Genomic DNA, 19,600 nt, shown 5'->3' with positions numbered 1-19,600 from the left:
AGTAATGGTACTGCAAAAAATCTCTTATAAACAATATATATACAAAGAAAGGGAAAACAGAAAATTTTAGAAAGACACTATTCGCAGTCATGATGATGGATGGGAAGACGCAACGCTGTGGAGATACTGCCTGCCCTGTGTCCGTCTACAGATCCATGCGATCCCTGTAAAAATTGCTTTCATAATCAAGGCTGCTCAGTACTGTGCAAGGACACAGTGGCCCAAAGGGCAGAGCTGAGAACCCGGGAGCAGCCCGTGCAGATGGTCGCCTGGTTCGATGCGAATAACACTGGGTAAGCTCAACCTCCATGTGTGGGAAAGCACGTCTTGACCCCTATCTCACACCGTCCGTGCTAGTAAATCCCAGAGGGACTGCGAGTCTAAGGGTAAAAGTAAAATGATCAGGCTTTCAGAAGAAAAAGAACACCTTCTCAAGGGTGTTCATCTCAAAGTAAACATTTCTTAAACAGGATACCAAAGGTCTTTAAGCAAATGAGAAAAAAACTGATAAATTGGATGTTAAAAGAAGAAACTTCTGTTCTAGAAAAAAAAAAAACATAAAAAAATGAAAATAAAGTCCACAGAGATAAAAAAAGAAAAAGATATTCACAATGGATTTGTATTCAGATTATATACACAACCACTACAAATCGATAGGAAACAGATAACATAAAAGAAAAACCAAAAGAGTTGATCAGGCAACTTACAAAGGAGGATATTCAAATGGCAAATGAAAATACAAACTAGTGCTCAACACTACGAACCATCAGAGAAACACAAGATAAAATCTCAGTGAAACACCTCTTCACACTGAACCACAATAGCCAAATAAAGGGAAAAGGGTAGAAAGTGTCAAGCGTTTATGAGGATACAGGGCAACTGAAACTCTCGTAAGCTGTGTAGAGGTGCAAGTTGATTCGCTCACAGGAAAACCGCCTGGCAGCGTCTACTAAAACCGACAACACGTGTGCCTGGTAACCAGCAACTTCACTCCCAGTGTGTGCCCCCGACACAAACGCGCCAAAGCCACGTAAAAAATTAGCAGCACCCGCAAAACTTAAGGGGGCACCAGAAAATTCAGTAATTGAAATAAAAGAATACGTTAATGCGAGATTTAAAAAGAATAAATGTGAAAATCCATAACGAACGAAACATCAAAATATCGAGTAAAGACAGGCTCAGCATCACTGATTTCTCCTTCCTGTCAGGCTCCGATGGCTCGGCCTGGCACTGGCCAGCACTATTCGTGGGGGGTGCTACCTGTAAACTCCAAATGCCTACCGGCCAGACGATGGGCACACGACCCTTGGAGCGTCCCCCATGGTGACAAGAGCCCCGACCGCGGGAGCAGATGGAACGTTGAGCGAAAGCAGGCACGACGGCGACGTGCTGTAGGACCCCGCTGATCCAAGCACACGAAACCAGGCGGGATGGTGGCTGTGCTCGGGAAAGCAGACTGAAGGCGGCAGGAAGGGGTGTCTGGGGGGTTCTAACAGGTGGCCGCTCGATCTGGGTGCTGGTTACTGGAGTGTGTTCCTCTTATAAAAACTCCTCAAGCCGCACATTTGTGATGTGCAATTTTCTCTACGTACGTTCTGCTCCCGAAAAAGTGAAAACAAAATAAAAAACCTAGCAGGGGGTCTACGTCAGTTACCCCTCCCTATCACAATTTGGGGGAGATTATTCCCAGATGCAGATCGCTGATTCCAGCAGATTAGAAATGAAGCGCTGAGATCCGCGCAAGTGTGCCTGGCAGTGGAGCGGAAGGGTAATCGTGCAGAAGCTGTGTTGTTTTACATGGGAGTGGAGAGTTCTGATCCCCTAAGGGTACAACGTAAAACCACACACGGTCTAGAAAGCCGGAACTGTAGGAGGTTTTCTAAACACGTGTTTGTGGCGACGGGCCCTCGTCTCCCTGGGCGAGCTGAGGCACTCGGGAGGGCCTCCAGCTGCAGTGGAGTGGGGGGGGGGGGGGGCCTGGGCTGTCCCCACGGAGTTCCGTGACCGCACGAGCCCGGTCCCTGCCTCAGTGTGGGTCCAGCGGGAAGGGGCCACGCGCACTGCTGAGAGCCGAGCGCAGGCCCTGCCAGCTCTCCCTTCAGGGTGGAAAACAAGGTGGCTTGCGATTTAACTTGTGAGAGCGTTAAGAACAGGCGGACGGAGAGGGGTGGATGTGCTCAAGCAAGTGGCAAATGTTCGCGGCAGGACGGTGGGCACACAGGTGCTCCCTGTACTACTCTTCCAACCTTGTGGAGGCTTGAACGTTTTCATACTAAAACGTGAAGGTTTTCAAGCACTAAAGAGGAGGAGATAGGAGATAAACAAGAGAGGAAGGCCTCTCAGCCCATCGCCCCCGCCACAGGGGCGTCAGACCATCTGAGGAATTACACCCCACAGAGACACGCGCCTGCACGGATCACACGCACCTACACAGATACGCTCACACATACACGCACGTGCACAGAGATGCACCTGCACCGATCACATGCGCACACACACGTGCACACGGACACACAACGCAGTGACACAGATGAGCACATATGTACACACACACGCACCGACGTCCCACACACACATGTACATACGCACCCAGACGTGGACACCTCCCACACCCACCCTGCAGATACACTCAGCACACACATATACATTTGTGCACACGGGTACGTGAACACACACGTACACGGACACACACCCACAGATATGCAGACACGTACACACACACACACCTGTCCACACAGGTATGCACTTATGTGCACACACGTGCACACAAGCACACGTGCATACACACACCCTACAGATGTACACACACGCACCACACCCCACGTGCACAAGCACACACCCCACACAGAAACACACACATATACACACATGTATAGACAGGTAACCACAGATATACACACATGTGCACACACGTATAGAGACGCACATACCCAGGTATGCACAGTGAACACATGTACACACACACTCTCATGTACATGGACACACCTCGCATAGATAACACGCCCACCCACGTATACAACAGATATACACCCCACACAGATACGCACAAAGCACACGTGGACACACGTTGCACACAGACACGCACAAATGTACATGCACACACATCCCCACGTGTATGTAGGCATACCCCAGATACATACACATGCACACACATGTACACGGATACATCCCCACACACACTTGCACAGACACACCAGAGAGACACACGTACATGTGCACACGTGTACACGGAGACCCACATACAGATACGTACAAACACACATGTAGATACACTCTACACACATACACATGTATACACATGTGCACACATACCTCACACACGCGCACACATACACACACACCCCATGTAGATAAACATACACGTACCCCACACGTGCACTCACACGCCCCTACAGATATGCACACACATACACGTACCCCCACGAGTACCCGTACTCCACACAGATACGCACACATATGTACACCCCCACCCCGATCCACATGTGCACATACACACACACCCACGCTCAACCTGAGCACTCAGCCCGTGTGAACTCCTTCAGTCCTCCTGAGCCCCTTCAATGGATACCACCCCGATTCTCCTGTAAAACGAAGAGACCAAGGCCCAGGGGAGCGGGCTTGCCCACCGGAGTCTTGGGTTGGGCCAGAGACGACAGTGTGGGTACAGAAGGCTAGGGGCTCTGACCACCTGGCCCCACCCCCCGACTCACCCGGGTCTCAGGTGGCCTGGAGGCGCCCACTACCCCCTGCTGTCCGGCTCCTCCCAGACCCAAAAGTCTCCCCGTCCTGTGGGGGTCAGAGGGCACATACGTGCTCCCCACACCCTCCGCCTGTTCCTAGCCGTGCTCTAACTCGACGGGTGTGACCCCCCCACCCCTTTCTCAGGGTTGTCCAGGGAGGGGCCGGGTCTTCTGCAGGCGCCCTCAGGCTTGGTGCATGGTAAGCACTCGACAGACAGGTCCCGAATGAAGCCAAGGAGGCCGTGCAGCAGCGGGAGCGAGAAGGGCTGGTGGCGAGGGGCCGTGAGACCCTCCGTGTCAGGCCCCCGGGCGACCTGGGGACCAGCCATCCCCTCAGGGCCGAACCTGACACCCTCTGAGGGTTCCAGTCAGGAGTCTCGGGAAACTAGAACCCATTCCAGGTAAAAGGTAGAGTGCGGAACACGGCTCGGGGAGCGCACGCTAAGGACAGCATTTTAAGAGAAGACATTTCTGGAGAGCTTGCCAGCTCAAAATCCTTAACCCCCGGCGGATGCGATCTTCCAAACTTTGCTGACTGCACGGTTTCCCAGGAGGGTGAACAAAGTCCAACAACCCAGCGCCCTGGGTGCCACCCCAGTGGACCACACGGACGCCCTTGTGGGACTCACCCGAAACGCCGTGCCTTCCTCAATGATGGTGGGCAGCTGAGAGAGGCAGATGTCGACGGCCAGGTCCCAGGCTTGCCTGCGGAGAGAGCAGAGGGGCGCCCACAGGGCCTTACTGACCGCTTCTCCGGGCGGGGCCCTGGCCACGGCCGGGCCACAGGAGAAGGAGGAAGGCATCTGGCTGCACACTGAAGCCGTCTTGTTAACGTGGTATCTCTTTAAATTTAAATGAGAAAAGAGCTTGGGAGAGATACAGGGACGGTCTCACTTTCTGCCACAGCTTCTCCCCTGACTTGGTGCCACAGCCTGTCCACAGCCCTGAAGCAGCCGTGGCACCATGGTTTCCGGACCGTGGCAGTGTCGCACGCAAACGCCCCACGGTGCTTCATCAGAAACGGCCAGCGTGGGGCCAGGAGGCGGCTCTGTCTAGGCCCCCCCGTCCTGAGCGGCCCCTCATCCCGCGCCGAATCAGGACTGGCCCCACACCGCCCGCTGCCTGGGCCTGTCCCCGAAGGAGCCACTCAGGATGAGGTGTCCCTGTCCTCGTTTGAGAGGACGGCAAGTCACTGACGTGTGACCCTGGCCACCTCCACTGGTTTCACACAGCATCGGGACCTAGCTCAAAACACACACAAGACGGCCAGAGTGCGCCCGACGGCCTGGCGAGTGTGGCTCCGCCTCCCTGGCGTCAGTTTTCCCGTCGTGCCTGCTCGGAGGGTCCTCGGGAGACCCTGGGAGAGCAGGTGCCTTCGCAGGGGCGCCGAGGAGTGAGGGCCGCTCGTGGCATTCGGCGTTAGCTCTCAACTGACACAGACGATCACCTCACTTTCTCTATGGCCACAGATGGGAAGCGGGGATGCCGTGGACACAAGGTTCCTTCGTCCCTGCTCTCCCTTCCCTTTCTCGTGGAGACAAGGTGGGGGCCGGCATGCGGATCTGGTTTCCAGCACGGCCGCCCCTTCTCCCAGGACACTTCCTGAGAGGCAGGATGCCACCTGCCGTTTATTAGACTCATGGCCCCACATGATCGTGGGGAAGGGGGTACCGTTGTTCCATGTCCCCAGGGGGGACCAAATCAGGAACGAAAAATGTAAACAGCCAGAACACGGGAAGCACGTAAGACAAACAACAGCCTGGAGGCTCTCTGTCATTATTCAAACACACGAAATATATTCCAGTTTTCCCAGACCGGCCCCCGCCGAACAAGCACACCCTTCCCCCACCAATCTAATTAAGAGGCAATCAGCACATAATCAAAAGTGCCTCAAAGAACAAGCAATAAATAGTTCCCATATGCTCAATAAGTGGCCAGGCTGCAGGCAGAACGGTTCTTCAGCGGCGTTGAGGGAGAGATTTACTCTTTGTTAGACAGAAACAAAGTCAATTACTGCAATTCCGTGCTATAAAAATTCCTTGAATTTAACCTAATAAAAACTTTGAACTTGAGGAGTTGCAAGCGTGTACCAGCTGGGGGCAGGTAAAGGTGTGGGTCTAGGGCGGCTGGAACCACGCTTGCGTGGAGCAGGCGACACGCCCTTCTCAGCCCCTCTCACCAAGATCACGAGGCAAGGACAGGCCTCCCGTGAAAACGCCGCCACGGCTGTCCTCGGTCCTGGCGGGGGTGTCCTGGATTATCAGCGGAACCAGGCCACGCTGGGACAGGCCACCCTGCGGTCTCGTGGCTGGCACCCACTGGGTCCCTCCAAAGAGTGAAAGCCTCACGGAGCTGCACCGGGGCCAGAGGGCGACAGTCCTTCTGAGAGTCCTTCTGAGAGCCACGTGGTCACTGGCTGGCCAGGCGGCTCCCGAGGGTCGGCCCCTCCCTCAGGGACCGGGTCCTCAAGCAGCCCCGGAATGTGCTTTCGTGTGTGCAGAGGGGCGGGCGGGGGGGGGGGGCGCTGTGGACATGACAGGGGGCCCTGGAGCAGGCCCGGTGACCCTCCCCAGGCCTCTGGCTGCTGGTGCTTGCAAGGGGAAAGGGTCGGCTCGGGGACCTGAGCTCCCACGAAAGCCCGGCAGCACGAGAGTGGCACTCTCTCCGGAGCCTCTCACCGGTTGGCTGAAACCGGCTGCGTTTTCTAGGCTAAGATCAAAATGAACTTGGCGTCTTAATTTGGATTCTCGCTCGGGGAGAGTGGGACTGTGAGTCCTGGGAAGTCTGAGGCCGTGGCGAGGGGCCAACCCGGGAGGTGTCTGCGTTCGCACTTCCCACAGCCCGCGAAGCGGCCACGCCGCGGCGGGAGGGGGCGCCGCGACAGCCTGGCCAGCCGAGCGGATCCCCGCGGCGTGGGGCAGAGGCAGCTCGATGAGTCACTGCCCGGGAAAACGTGCCGTGCCGGCAGGAGCTCGGGTTTTCAGGAAACGGGCCCGCGATGGCAGACGCCCAGGGAGTGGGCGGGAGGAGAGCCTTCCAAGAGCGCGCGGCCTCCATCTGTAGCGACCGCGCAGCGGGCGAGGCGCCCTCGACGGAGACGGAAAGCACAGGTTACTACGGCCGAGAGAGGCGAGGTTTCACGGCCTGCAGAAATCGAAAGTGAAGGAGAACGAGCCCCTGGCGGCTTCACATCAGAGATTAAACAGGAGCCGCGCCGAGCGCCCGTCGCCGTTAGCGCCCCTCCTGAAGCCAAGTGCAAGTGCAGACTTGCGTTTCGACCCCGGTTTCTGTTGGGCTTTGTTCCCTCCTTCCCCTGCTCAAAATTCAACCTCTCCATCACCACCCCCGCACTGTAGTAACTAGACGGCACATCATTTATTCCAGATGCTCTTTCTGAGGCCGCGGCTGGCTGTGTGCTCCCTGGGGATGCAGCAGCTCCGGTCTGTTTCCGAGGAGGGACGGGAAGAGCAAGGGGCGTTGTTCTAACGCGGCTCGTCACCGAACCAGCTCCGCCGCAAGCCCACGCCAGCACCGAGCACCCAGGCGACGCGGCAGAACTGAGCCCAGCGCAGCGCGACCATCTTGGCGTCCGGGCCTCACGTCCTCCCCACTCTGCGCCCGACACCACAGCCTGGTCCCTCACGGCTGCTCTCCCGCCTCCCGCACGGAGGGGGTGTGAGCGGCACGCCGGCCACCCGGGACCTGCCGCGTTCCCAGCCCCCCTCCCTGGATGAGGCGCATGAGACACAGACACCGGCGAGAGCAGGAACGAGCTGGGCCCCCGGGGCTGGCCACTGCGGGGCGGCGGGAAGCCTGGGTCCCCGCGGCTCACGCTTAGGCCACATGGAGCGAGCAAGACTCTCCTTCGTGAAGCCAGCAGACTCTGCGTTACCAACTAACCTGTATTTCCACCGCTCCTTCTAACCACCCCCAGGGGAGGAGGCCTCCCACGGTAGCCGGGTCGGTCCGCCCGCAGGGGCCTGACCTGGCGTTTACACCCAGTGTTTCTGACCTCTGACTTAGAAACAACTCTGAACGATTTTATAAAGAAATAAAGACCCCCACCGTCTCCAGGTGGTCCCTTCCTCCCCAGATCTACAACACGGTAGCCGGGCCAACCCGGCCAGCCCTACAGCTGCAGCCCTGTGTCACTCTGGGAAGCACGGCTGTCCCTCTGCGAACATCTCCTTAGAAACCACCTCCTGCAAACGCAGGAGCCGGAGCCAAAGCCGGGGTGGGGCCCAGGAAAACGCAAGTGCAAATAAGCATTTCCCTAAGCCCGGGAGAGAGTGGAAACCTACAAGCATCACCTTCACACTCTCTTCCCGCCTTGACACTATTTGTTTAGGTGTGCGGGACCAAGACGTTGTCACCGTGGACACTCCCCTAGGAAGCACAGACCGTCCGTGTGGGTCTTCTAGATGCCCCTGGGTGTGAACAGAAAGCAAGGCTCATCCAAGGCGGCCCCGCAGGCCAGCAGCAGCTGGAGGGAAGCCAGTCCACGCGAGGGGACTAGGACTTCGGTCACTTTTGACAAGGAACTTGGGAACAGCATTTAAAAAACCGTGATCACGGGGCACCTGGGTGGCTCAGTCAGTTAAGTGGCCAACTTCGGCTCAGGTCATGACCACATGGTTTTGTGAGTTCGAGCCCCATGTCGGGCTCTGTGCTGACAGTGCAGGGCCTGCTTGGGACTCTCACTCCCTCTCTCTCTGCCCCCTGCCCTGCTCACGCACATGCACACGCTCTAACTAAATAAACTTAAAACACATTGTGGCCACTCCTAATTTGGGTGTGCGTGGTGGGTGTATTTACCACTAAACGAGTCCCCTTGAATCTTCTGGGTGCTCAGTGAACTCTCGCACTGGCCGGAAACGCCCGTGTCTCCATGTGCTGTGGTGGCCATTGCCGCTTGATTATGTTTCTACGAGCATTTTCTACTTGAAATCTAAAGGCTGCTTTCACACCCAAGTCCTGATCAAAGTAGGTTAATGGCATAATTTTCAACATTTAATGGGATTGACTAATGTTTACTCTTTGGCTACACCTCACGCCGGCACCGTCATTAGGAAAACCCTATCTGGAGGAAACGTGTGCTGTACGCATATGATTTCCTCCCTGGAAATCTCATCACCGCTGATTCCTGCAAGAGAACCCTGTAGATTTACTTGCATGGCCTTTCTCAGCATATAAAGATAGAAGGCCATGATATCAAGCCTTTCCAAAAAAGATCCCAATTGGAGAGGACCTTCGAGGCCAACGGTGAAGCAGGGTGGGCTCACAAAAGGAGAGCCTGGGGCCACCACCGATGCCTCCCCACCTGCATGGCTACCAGGCTTCAGGGGCCCCGGGGGCACCAAGGTGCAGAACCCCCTGCTTCCGCTCCCCGGGGCACCCGTGGTCCCGGACTCATGCAGAGTCCCCAGCAGGCTGCATCTAGCCCCCTATTGGTTGGGTTTGGCCCTCAGAAAGTTTTTTTAAAAATACCGTATTGGTGGGGCTCCTGGGTGGCTCGGTCGGTTGAGCGTATGACTTCGGCTCAGGTCATGATCTCACAGCTCGTGAGTTCAAGCCCCGAGTCGGGCTCTGTGCTGACAGCTCAGAGCCTGGAGGCTGCTTCGGATTCTGTGTCTCCCTCTCTTTGCCCCTCCCCACTCTGTCTCTCAGAAAGAAATGTTAAAAAAAAATACTATATTGGCTATCAACATTTTAAAATAAGAAAATTGGAAATGAAAATATGAGTTTATGACTACTCTTAAAAATTTACCGTGGGCCCAAACTGCCCCCTGGAGCTGAGTGTCAACGATGCAGGCTTGCGCTCAACACCTGGCCCTCTGCCCCTCGCCCCACACTGCTCCCTCTTGGATGCTCCCACAGGACCGGCGGACATGGGGGCAGACAAGGTACAAAGAGACTCCTGCCAACTGAAGCCCTCCCTGGCTCACCACCTCTAAATTCTGCCCAAACGGAGAACGCGCTTTTGGGAGTTGGGCCATACGACACCCGCTGCACGTTTTCTGAAAAGCCGCCCTTTTACGGTCCGCGACCCTGACAGTGGTCTCCTCCCGTAACAGCAGCCGGCACGGCACCGGGACCCCAGGCGGTCCGAACGCAGGCCCGGCCAGGCCAGCGTCTGTACGTGCTGGTGACGCGAGGGGCCCTGGTGCGAGGGCCTGGCGTGAAGCCGGGAAGGCCGGGCCCGTTTCTCTACCTGGCCCGTTTGGGTGGCTCACCCACAACCCCTACAACCTGTCCTGCCCCTATGCATAGCTCTGGGCACGTCCCCGGACAGCTGTGCCTGCGCCGCGGCATCCTGGCCCGCCACGTTCACCCACGGACGAGCACGGGGCCTTGAGCCCAGGTCCGGCTCCAGCACACGAGGCTGCTCCCCGCGGAGCCCCAGCTGCAACGACTGGATCCCACGTACGGGGAGCAAAGGGAGGGCAGCAGGCCGGACGGCGCTCCGCACGATGGGGGCCGCGAAGGCCGAGACCGCACGAGACCCCACGTCCAGGGTACGTTCCAGCCGCAGAGGGGCCCTGACGTGCCCAGGGAGGCCAGGCCAGGGTGGGGGGACGGCCCGGGGGCACACATACGGCTGCTAGCCACTCTGCCTGCCTCGGATCCCGTGAGGCTCTCCCCGCGTTCCCCTGGGCCCCTGTGGACCTCTGTATGGCTCGTGTTTCTGGGACAAACGCAGATGTGCTTTATGAGATTCGGGGGTGCTGAGCGTGCGGAAGAGAGGGCCACATTCCTAGCCTCCGGCGCTGGCAAGAAAGCCGTCCTTAACGGTGACGGCGGGATCACGCGGGGCTGCCGTCACGTCTGGGCTTTGGACCTTATCTTAAGCCGTTCTTACGAACTCAGAAACGTTCTAGGAGGCCAATCCTGGGAAAGCAGCCCGGGAGGACAAGAGGAGGGGGGCCGTCTGCAGCTGCTTCCTTCCCCGGGTGCCCGGCTCCGGCCCGGCTTTGCCATCTCCTCCGCGCAGCCCGCGGCCCTCCCCCCATGCGGCTGAGCCAGCTCACGGGAGGCATTTCTACAGCCAGAGAGGCGCACGTTCACCGGAAGATGCACTCGAGGAGCGTGCTGGGGTGTCGGGAGGCCGCGGGCCGCCTCCCTCTGACAGGCGGTGCCCCGCGCCCCGGGGAGCCTGCTCGGCCAGCGGCGCCGGCGGCCCGGGAGGCCCTCCGCTCCGCGCAGCTGGTATGACGCCCGTTCCCTGTGGCTTCACCAGTTTTCCTGCCAAGACCAGCCGTGGCACTGACCTCATGCAGCGTTTCCACCGTTTTCTTCCCTTTTTTATAATACGTGTTTTATAAAAACCTGGTTCGGGAGAAAGAAGACTTAAGACATCACTTTTCTTAGAGGAAAAGGCAGTTTTGAGGAGCCACTCTTCCAGAAACATCCATCTTCACTCTAATTATTCACTCTGAGCACCATAAAGGCCTTCAAACACCCTCCCAGTTGCAGCGTGGTGGGGCCACTCTGCACACGTGACCCGCCTGCCACGTGGGGACCGTGGTGGCCCCGCCGCCTGGGGTCCCCATGGCAACATTCTGCTTTACCCTGTAAACACCGGACGCGGGTATGGACACGCACAGAATCGTTTAGCAGCCAACACGGCACGTCCCCGTTTCCCTCACAGAGGAGAATCTTACTTCCTGATTTCCCGAGTGGATGAAGGCAGTACGTCTACGAACCCATCCCCGGCTCTCCACGTTTTCAGCACCACGGGAAAGTGGTCATGCACGTATTTAAAAAAATAAATCACTAGCTGGAATAAACCTGACCACGAAGATACACCTTGAGTGAATGGCTGTTTTTAAGTATCTGTATTAGAGTTTCTCCCACGGACAGACACCTTTGCTATCGCCCCGTTTTAGCACTGCCTCAAATTCCGCTTGTGTCACAGAAGCAAGCGGACGGGAAGAAACCAAACGCCATCAATGGGAGGCCCGAGTAGAAGACACGTCACACGAGTACCGTTGTTACTCCTGTTACTGGCAGCGTAAGTAGCAACCGTCCGATTTGAGGGGAAACTATAAGCCAGAGTCATAAGGATCTCACTCGTGTGCGGTGTGAGCACGTACGTGTGTGTGTGCGACTGTGTATGTGTGTCTGGACACACACACGTGCGTGTGCTTGTGTGAAGTAACCATACAATTAATTGGTCACGAATCCAACAGCTTTAACCCGATGGAACAGTGTGGGACACACTTCCTAAGCCCAGCTGGCATTTTCTTTTCTCGATACCGGTCTCTGCGGGGTCAGAAGCCTGTGTATGGGCCTGTCCTGCCCCGGGTGGCCGATCGTAAGGCCCCTGGAGCCGCTGGTCCCGCTCAGTCGTGACAGACACCCCAAGGCGCCTGCACCTCTGAACTCTGAGGGGACCCACGTGTCCTATGCGCGGGGAGCTTTAGGCAGGACTTTGCCAGCTGTTAGCACCGCCTGGGTCTCCGAGCTTGGTGGCAAGTCTTGCTATTTTGTCTCACGTAATTCCATTAAACTTGTCCCACAGCAGAAATAGAAAGCAAGCCACTGAGAGAACGTCACACTGTCTGGCACTGTCGGCCGGGGACACTTACCACATCGCGTGCATGTAGGTGGGGGGCAGGCGTGGGCTGCTGACGGGAGTGCAGTTGTAGGACCTCATGATCCTTTCTGCCAGTAGAAAATTGCGAAACAGACTCGCCACCAACAGGTCCTGTCTGAAGAGTTTTTGGAAGAGATCTGGGGGCAGACAAAACATACAAAGGTACCTTTGGCGACTCACGTCCAGCATTTAAAGCCAAAGACATAGATTTACTTCTATCGGAATTTTTTACAAGCAAGCTGGGACTCATACGCACGTTTCCTGTTGGCAAAATGCACACACAGATATACTCACACAGATGCAAACACCAAACCCTAGAGAGTCAGTACAGAAAAAACGCAGACAATTCTTATCAGAACATTTCTGGTTTTAAGAAATACGGGCCGTGCCAATTTTTATGAAGAAAGGTGGGCCCTGAGTCTGCCTAGAAGATAACACGGTAACGTCGGAGCGAGCGCTCACGTGGAGCTCGCTGTCTGCCACCGGTCTTGGCGCCTGATGCGCTGTGGCTCACGGAAACCCCCAGAGGCTCTCGCTGCCCCCTTCCCCCCACCCCCAGCTTTCCTCCCCGACAAGATCTCGCTGCTTCCGGCTCGCTTCCCTTATTCCGTGGGCCAGTGTCTCCCACCAGGCGGCTGCCCTCCCCGGCCCCACGCGGCCCGGCCCGGCCGCCTCCCTGCCCTGCCCCACGCCGCCTCACCCCGAGGCAGCACGTTCCAGGCGATGGTGTCCGTGATGGCTGTGAAGATCCAGTTCAGCTCTCCCAGAGGGGTCCTCCGGTCATTCAGCCGGCCGGGGATCCTAGGAGACACGGGGTGCTTTCATTAGTGACTACCCAGAGAGTCCTGGCTCCTGAAGAGGGGCGCGGGGAGGAGATGTGGGGAGAAGGGGGGAGACGCAACACCGCAGGCAGAGGCGGGGGAGGCCGGCCCCGCCCGTGACGTGGAGACCGGCGCACTCCGGCCTCCGTCTTCACCGTCCTCCCCTCCACGGCTACACAAAGCAGCCCCTTGGGGTCCCCCGATGCGTGGGCTGGACCCAGCGGCTACACACACCAGTCTCGTGGTTTCCGTGGCCGATCTCCTGCCCCCACAGGGCAGCCCGGGCAACTGCTACAGGGGAGCCCGTGCCTCGTTCTTCCTTTCTGCACCTCCCTGCGCCCCGGAGCCCCGTGGCTCCAGGCCGTGGAAGTGCACTTTCGACCCGAGAGCTGGGGGAGAAAGCCCGTCTTCTGAGGTCAGCTTCCCTTCCGTTCGCCCGTCACATATCTGGGCGCCTGCTCTGGGGCCAGGTGCTGGCCTAGCACCCCGCTGTCTAGGACCCGCAGACACGCCACGGCTGAAGTGTGCAAGGAACGGGCACTTGAGGAGGTAGCGACCTTGAATGTCTTGCCACGGGTTCGCTCTCTTTGAACACACTCAGAGTTCTCCAAACTGCAAGGTGAGAGGGCACGTCCCCAAGAGGGCCCTCACCTCCGACACGTCTGACGCCAGCCGCAAGTTCCAAGGGTCCCCGAACCACTCAGTTTGGAGAACTCACCAGGAGGAGTCGCGCAAGTCAGTGAACGCTGTCACATTTGCGGTTCCGTTTATTAGAAAGAAATACAGAGACTCAAGTCAGTCGAGGGATGGCGGGGGCAGAGTCCAGGAAAAGTATCAAACGCGGGGCCTCCGTGTCGCCTCCTGGCATCCATGTGTGACAACGTGCACAGAGCTCTGCCAACCGGGGGGCCCTGGGGCCTTGGTGTCCACCTGGGAGCACTGCTTGGCCAACCGCGGCCCGTGAGCTTGACCTCAGCCTCCAGGTGGATGGACACCACACTCAAACCCCAGCCCAAATCACGTGGTTGCCCTCTGGGGACGGAGGGGGTGCCTCCCCCCTCCCCGCCCCTGCTGAGAGGACTAGGTGTGGCTGGCACCCGCCCCAAGCAGTGATGCTCCTGTCTGAAATGGCACCGGCCCTCTCCTTGTGCAAGGCCTGGTTCTTCACCACACAAACATCCACCTGTTTAACGTCCACAACAAGCCTATTCGGGCCGAGACTTCAGATTTTTGGATTCATACGTCGTCTCGGGTGCAGTTGCCTTCACGAGACTAAAACCCCACAGGTGCGTCCGTCGGAGGCCAGGCTGGGTCACGCGCACAGGCCTTCCAGCAAGGTGGCCGAGGGGCGTGTTGCCTGCCTTAACCCCCTTTGAAGGACGGGAAGAAAACACCCGACCTGGACGGCAGGAATCAGGCACGCACCAGCCGGCACGGGCCGCCCTGGGGGTGGAGCCGGCACCGCCCGTCGGGAAAGGACAGACCTGAGAAGGCGGGAGACGCGTGCATCCTTCACGTCGCGAGTCTGCTTCCAGAAAGCAACCCTAAACTGGACACGAGGAATGGGGACACACGACACGCGGCGTACGTACAGGGGCGAAAAGTCAGAACCGAGGCACGTCACCACAACAGGAGGAACGAGTCGGTTAGGGAACAACCCCCTGGAATTACTTCCAGCCCTCAGACCGCCGCTTAGGAATATTTCAACGATTTGGGAAACCGCACGCTTTCTAACACCGAGTGAGGGAGACAGATTCTGTGCAGCCATCACCACCCAGGACGCGCCGCGGGCGGGGCCAGAAGACACGGCCTCGAGGCAGGACCGTGGGGATGCCGCTGTCATCTCACGTGGGCGCGCAGTCGGCATCTGCTGCACGGGGCGTACCCCGCTAGAGCGATGGGGAGCAAACCAAGCCCTGGTTCCTTCGTCTCCCCACCCTCCGCCCAAGCCCCTGGTGGCCGTGCTGGGGGAGGGGCGGCTGCCGGGCGACAGGAAGGCACTCTTGGAAGAGTCTGACCAAGGTCTGTTTGCAAACCTGGACCCAGCGCGTCAGGGACACCAGCCAGGCCGTCTTGAATCAGGCGAGGCAGCACAGAGGTCCGATCCCCTGGGTAAAGGGACACCGCAACCCAGGAGCACGGAGCTGCTGAGATTTCCGCCGTGGTGGGTGCGTGGCTAGGCCGCTGGGATGACAGAGGCTAACCCTTGTCAGGCTACGGTCAGTGTGTATTTGGGGGCTTAAAAAAATCCTCATCTTGTGACAATCTCCAGCAGATAAATGCAAAAGCAGCCTCCTGCTACCGTCTGGAAACTCCCTGGGTCCTGTTCACTAAGCTCATCGTGAAGCCAGAGACGAAGCTGCCTGCCGACCTACAGAGACAGACCCCGCATCATTCAAATTGACCCACCTGCCCATCGGTCCCCGACGCCTCTGCACACGGCAGGCTGGGATGGGTACTGGGGAGGGCAGAGTGGAACGAACCAACTTCCCCCACTTGTCGGGTCACTTCAGGGGGCCTGGTGGCTCAGTCGGTTGGGCATCCAGCTTCAGCTCGGGTCGTGATCTCATGGTTCCCGAGTTCGAGCCCCGCGTCGGGCTTGCTGCTGTCAGCCCAGAGCTCAGTTTGGATCCTCTGTCTCCCACCCTCTCTCTCTCTCAAAAACTAACAAACTTAAAAAAAATTAAATCACTTCAGAAACCTTTTGTTTCTGTTTTCCTTTCCGTATCAGATCCTAAAGAATGTCAGAACCCAGCGTATGCTGGAGGCCACCTGGACCCCAGACGGCTCACACGGGGCCACGGAAGGGACGGAGCAGCACGGAAGGTCAAACCCAAGACCACACTTCATTACAGAGCTCCTCCGAACCCCCAAAGGGTTTCATTGACAATCAACGTAGTTCTTTCAAAATTTAAATCCACAGTGTTAATCAAGGCTAACTTTTGTGAGAAAAGCATAAAAAGCTGCAGTTTAGGAACAGATCATTGAATTGGGAGAAGAGAAAGCCCAGATTCGAGTCCCAGCTGGGCTGTATCTGGGTAACTTCTGGCATCTGTGTCTCCGCTTGGAGCCACTGAGGCTAACCTTACGTGCAAACCAGAGTCTAGAGTCAGACGGGCAGCACTTGAGAGGAAGACACAGCAGACGGCCACAGTGATGGCCCTGAAGAGTGCGGGCCACCACCCCAAACCCTTCGTTACCGCCACTGCTGTCACCAGATACCCTGATCTCCCCCAATATCTGGGATCACCTACAGCTTTCAGATCCTTGACCTCAATACCCAGGCCATCACTGGCGACCTCCAGCCCCAGCCCTGGTAATACAGTAGCTGCTCGTCAGGATCCACACCCCCATTCTTATGAGGAATGAGAGGGTCTTCCCTCCTGGACCACACTCTCCCTCACTGACACCTGTCTGCTACCCTCTGCCATCTCTGTAATCAGTACAACGGTCCCCGCACGGGGAACACGCCACTTAGCCTCTGACACGGCCCCATCCTAGGCGCCATCTTCTGGCCCACCCAGACCCCGGACCTGGTAGAGACGGTGTGGGCCGTGTTCCCATGCTGCCCCGATGACGAGGACAGCGTACAAGTCCATGCAGTCCTGCTGAGGAGGTGGGCTCCCGGCGTGCACTGTGACACCTCCCCGCCCCTGTCCTTCCCTGTCCCTTGGCCTCCACTCCCAGTGGCCTGTGCCGAACACCGGAAGGCTCCTTCTGTTGTCCAGAGGAAAACAAAATAACATAGAAGTTCACGGCCCACGAGACCACCAATCGGGCGGGGCACTCAGTCCTGGTCTGTGTCTGTCCGTCTGCCTCCTTCCCTAACCTTTGCTCACCTGTCTTCACGGTTCACCTCCACGACTACCACTGTCTCTCCCTGTGTTGTGTCCCCATGTCAGGGCCCACGAAGATGCTTTCACCAAAGGTCAAAACCTCAGAGGCACAGACAGATGGCCTCTATGAGGCCGAGGGCAAGCGAGGGCAAGAGCACGGCCCTGTGCAGTCGGGTGGAACGTTCCCACTTGGCTTCAGAACCACCCATGATCGCCACCTTGACACACTGAACTTTTTTTTTTTTTTTTAATTTTTTTAACGTTTATTTATTTTTGAGACAGAGAGAGACAGAGCATGAACAGGGGAGGGGCAGAGAGAGAGGGGGAGACACAGAATCTGAAACAGGCTCCGGGCTCTGAGCGGTCAGCACAGAGCCCGACGCGGGGCTCGAACTCACGGGCCGTGAGATCATGACCTGAGCCGAAGTCGGCTGCTTAACCGACCGAGCCACCCAGGCGCCCCTTGACACACTGAACTTTGAACTAGCTCCCAGTCCCTTCTCCCCCCACCCTGCCGGGCAGGTCCATTACCTCGCAGTCTGAAAAAACACGGAGCTCTTTCTGCCTCGGTTCACCTGCTCAGCCTGCCCCCCCCGCCCCGCCCCCAAACGGCCTCCCTGTCCTCTGGGCACCAGGTCCCGGTTCCATCTTTACAAGCAGAGCTCCACCGTCACTGTCCATGGCGACGCTCCTGTCCCGACGGCCTCGGCTGAGCCCCTCTGTGGCTGCCCTCCCATTTCTGTCCTTTGCTAGTGACTCCCCTCTTCATCTATTCCCCACTGCTCAGTGCGTGCTCCTTACAAGCAGATGATAAATTCCCTTCCCTCGATACAAATCAATCACCTGACGGCTGCTGGCGGAGTGCCAGCATGACCCCGATGGCCCAAGACTGGACTGTGACTCACGTTACCTCTCCCTTTGTAAAAGGGCCGCGCCCACAGCGGCGGCTCAGAGAAGCCCTCGCGGACTCGAGGAAGCCTGGCTGCTGGGCAGGGAGGAGGGCGGCACCCGGCACCCAGGGCCCGTGTGGGCTGTCAGGATGGGGTCTCCCAGCTGAGGGCTGAGCGCGGCAGGGGTACAGGGCCCGCTCTTCCCCGGTCCTCGGCGCCTCCACGGGGTGACCTGTGCCCTACCGCTCAGTGCGGGGCCGGCGGAGACCCCACCCGGGGGGCACACGGCCGGCCTCCTTCCCCGCCCCTCCCCCCGCCTCTCCCCATAGACTGTGTCCCCTGTTGTAGTGTCTGTACCCCACAACCAGGCAGCGTGGGGCATGGGGGAGATTCTGTGTCTCGCTTGTATATTTACTCTTCTCAGGCTGCTTTCTGTTTCTCTCAAGCTTTCTCCTTCACTAAATAGGCCCCAGTCCAGCTACATGGAACTTGCCGTTTTCAAAGAGTCCACGTGCCCCCAAACCTGTGCAGACCACCCCAGGGGCCCCTCCCGTCCTGGGGCTCCCCCGAGGCCCACTGGTTGCTGCCGCCACCCCACAGATGCCTCTGCTGGACACGGGGGCTGCAGCCCAGCCTGTCCTCACCCAGCGCTGAGCACAGACGGCTGATCTGTACCAGCTGCCCCATGCGTATCTGACGAGCGAAGGAATGAATCCTCCTGAGGGATCACAAGCCCTGTGTAAGTAAAATGTTGAGCAAACAACTACAGTTTCCAAGAAAACGAAGCAAACTCACTGAAAACAGTCTGGTGATACGCAGATAACACAAATCCTTCCCAATCCCGTCGTGGAGGGACCGCAAGTTACACATTCCTGTCTTTAAGCACAAGATCAAGTAATTTTAAAGACGCCGAAATAACACTACATAAAGGGATGCTCCGTTTTTGTTAAAAACACCCACAGAAACACCTAGAAAGTAAGTCTGGAAGGGCAGGCGTGCACCAGGGTAGTAACAGTGACTATCTTGGTATGGTGAGGGTTATAAATGACTCAAGTTCTCTCTGCTTCTCTGTATTTAATAATATATCTATGCTGAAAACATACTACTGTATAATAAGGAAAAACCAAACCTTTTTTTTCTTTAGTAAGAGGAAGGCCATAGCAAGTCTTCCTGAAAAGGGAGGTATTTGAAAACCGCATTATTTAATGACTTTATATCATTTCATATTCAACTAAAATATAGCAAGATACACCTTTCCTTCATCTACTTTAAACGCCTTCATGGAAACGATAGTGTAAAGAAAAAAAAGGAAAAAAGGAAGACGAGGGGTCCCCACTGGCCCCTACACAGTGACCTCCAAGCATCTGTCTCTGACTTCTTCATTGTAAGATGTATCTGCTTGTAAAACACACCCTCAGAGAAGCCCCTTGAATGACTATGACCAGGCTACTCAAAAGAGAACTTCACTCTGTACTGTATTTATCACAACCAGAGATGTTTGATGCCATCTGCTGAATTCATGGGATGAAAATAAAAAAGAAAGAAACAACAACAAACTACGCAGCATTGTGAAGTCAATTTTAAAAGGCTTAAACAAATGGGGAGGTATACTATGTTCATGGATCAGAAGCCTCAGGGTAGTGCAGACAGTATTTCTTGAATTGATGTGCACATTCGGTGCAATCACAGTAACAGTCTCAGCAGGCTGGCTGGAAAC

The 19,600-nt window shown here is 56.9% G+C and overlaps 1 protein-coding gene across 1 annotated transcript in view; it reads right to left on the bottom strand.

Moving 5' to 3' along the window:
• Positions 1–19,600, bottom strand: part of RPTOR (regulatory associated protein of MTOR complex 1) — a 331,619-nt gene that overhangs the window by 93,518 nt on the left and 218,501 nt on the right. Inside the window, exons 8-10 of the mRNA XM_081791320.1 lie at positions 13,037–13,137; positions 12,329–12,473; positions 4,370–4,445 (exon numbers count right to left, since the gene is read on the bottom strand). Coding sequence (XP_081647446.1) covers positions 4,370–4,445; positions 12,329–12,473; positions 13,037–13,137 — 322 coding nt within the window. The remainder of the gene's footprint in view (positions 1–4,369; positions 4,446–12,328; positions 12,474–13,036; positions 13,138–19,600) is intronic.

Source organism: Panthera onca, chromosome E1 (genome assembly GCF_046562875.1).
Source record: "Panthera onca isolate mPanOnc1 chromosome E1, mPanOnc1 haplotype 2, whole genome shotgun sequence".
Taxonomy (NCBI): domain Eukaryota; kingdom Metazoa; phylum Chordata; class Mammalia; order Carnivora; family Felidae; genus Panthera; species Panthera onca.
This window is presented reverse-complemented; position numbering and strand designations above follow the sequence as displayed.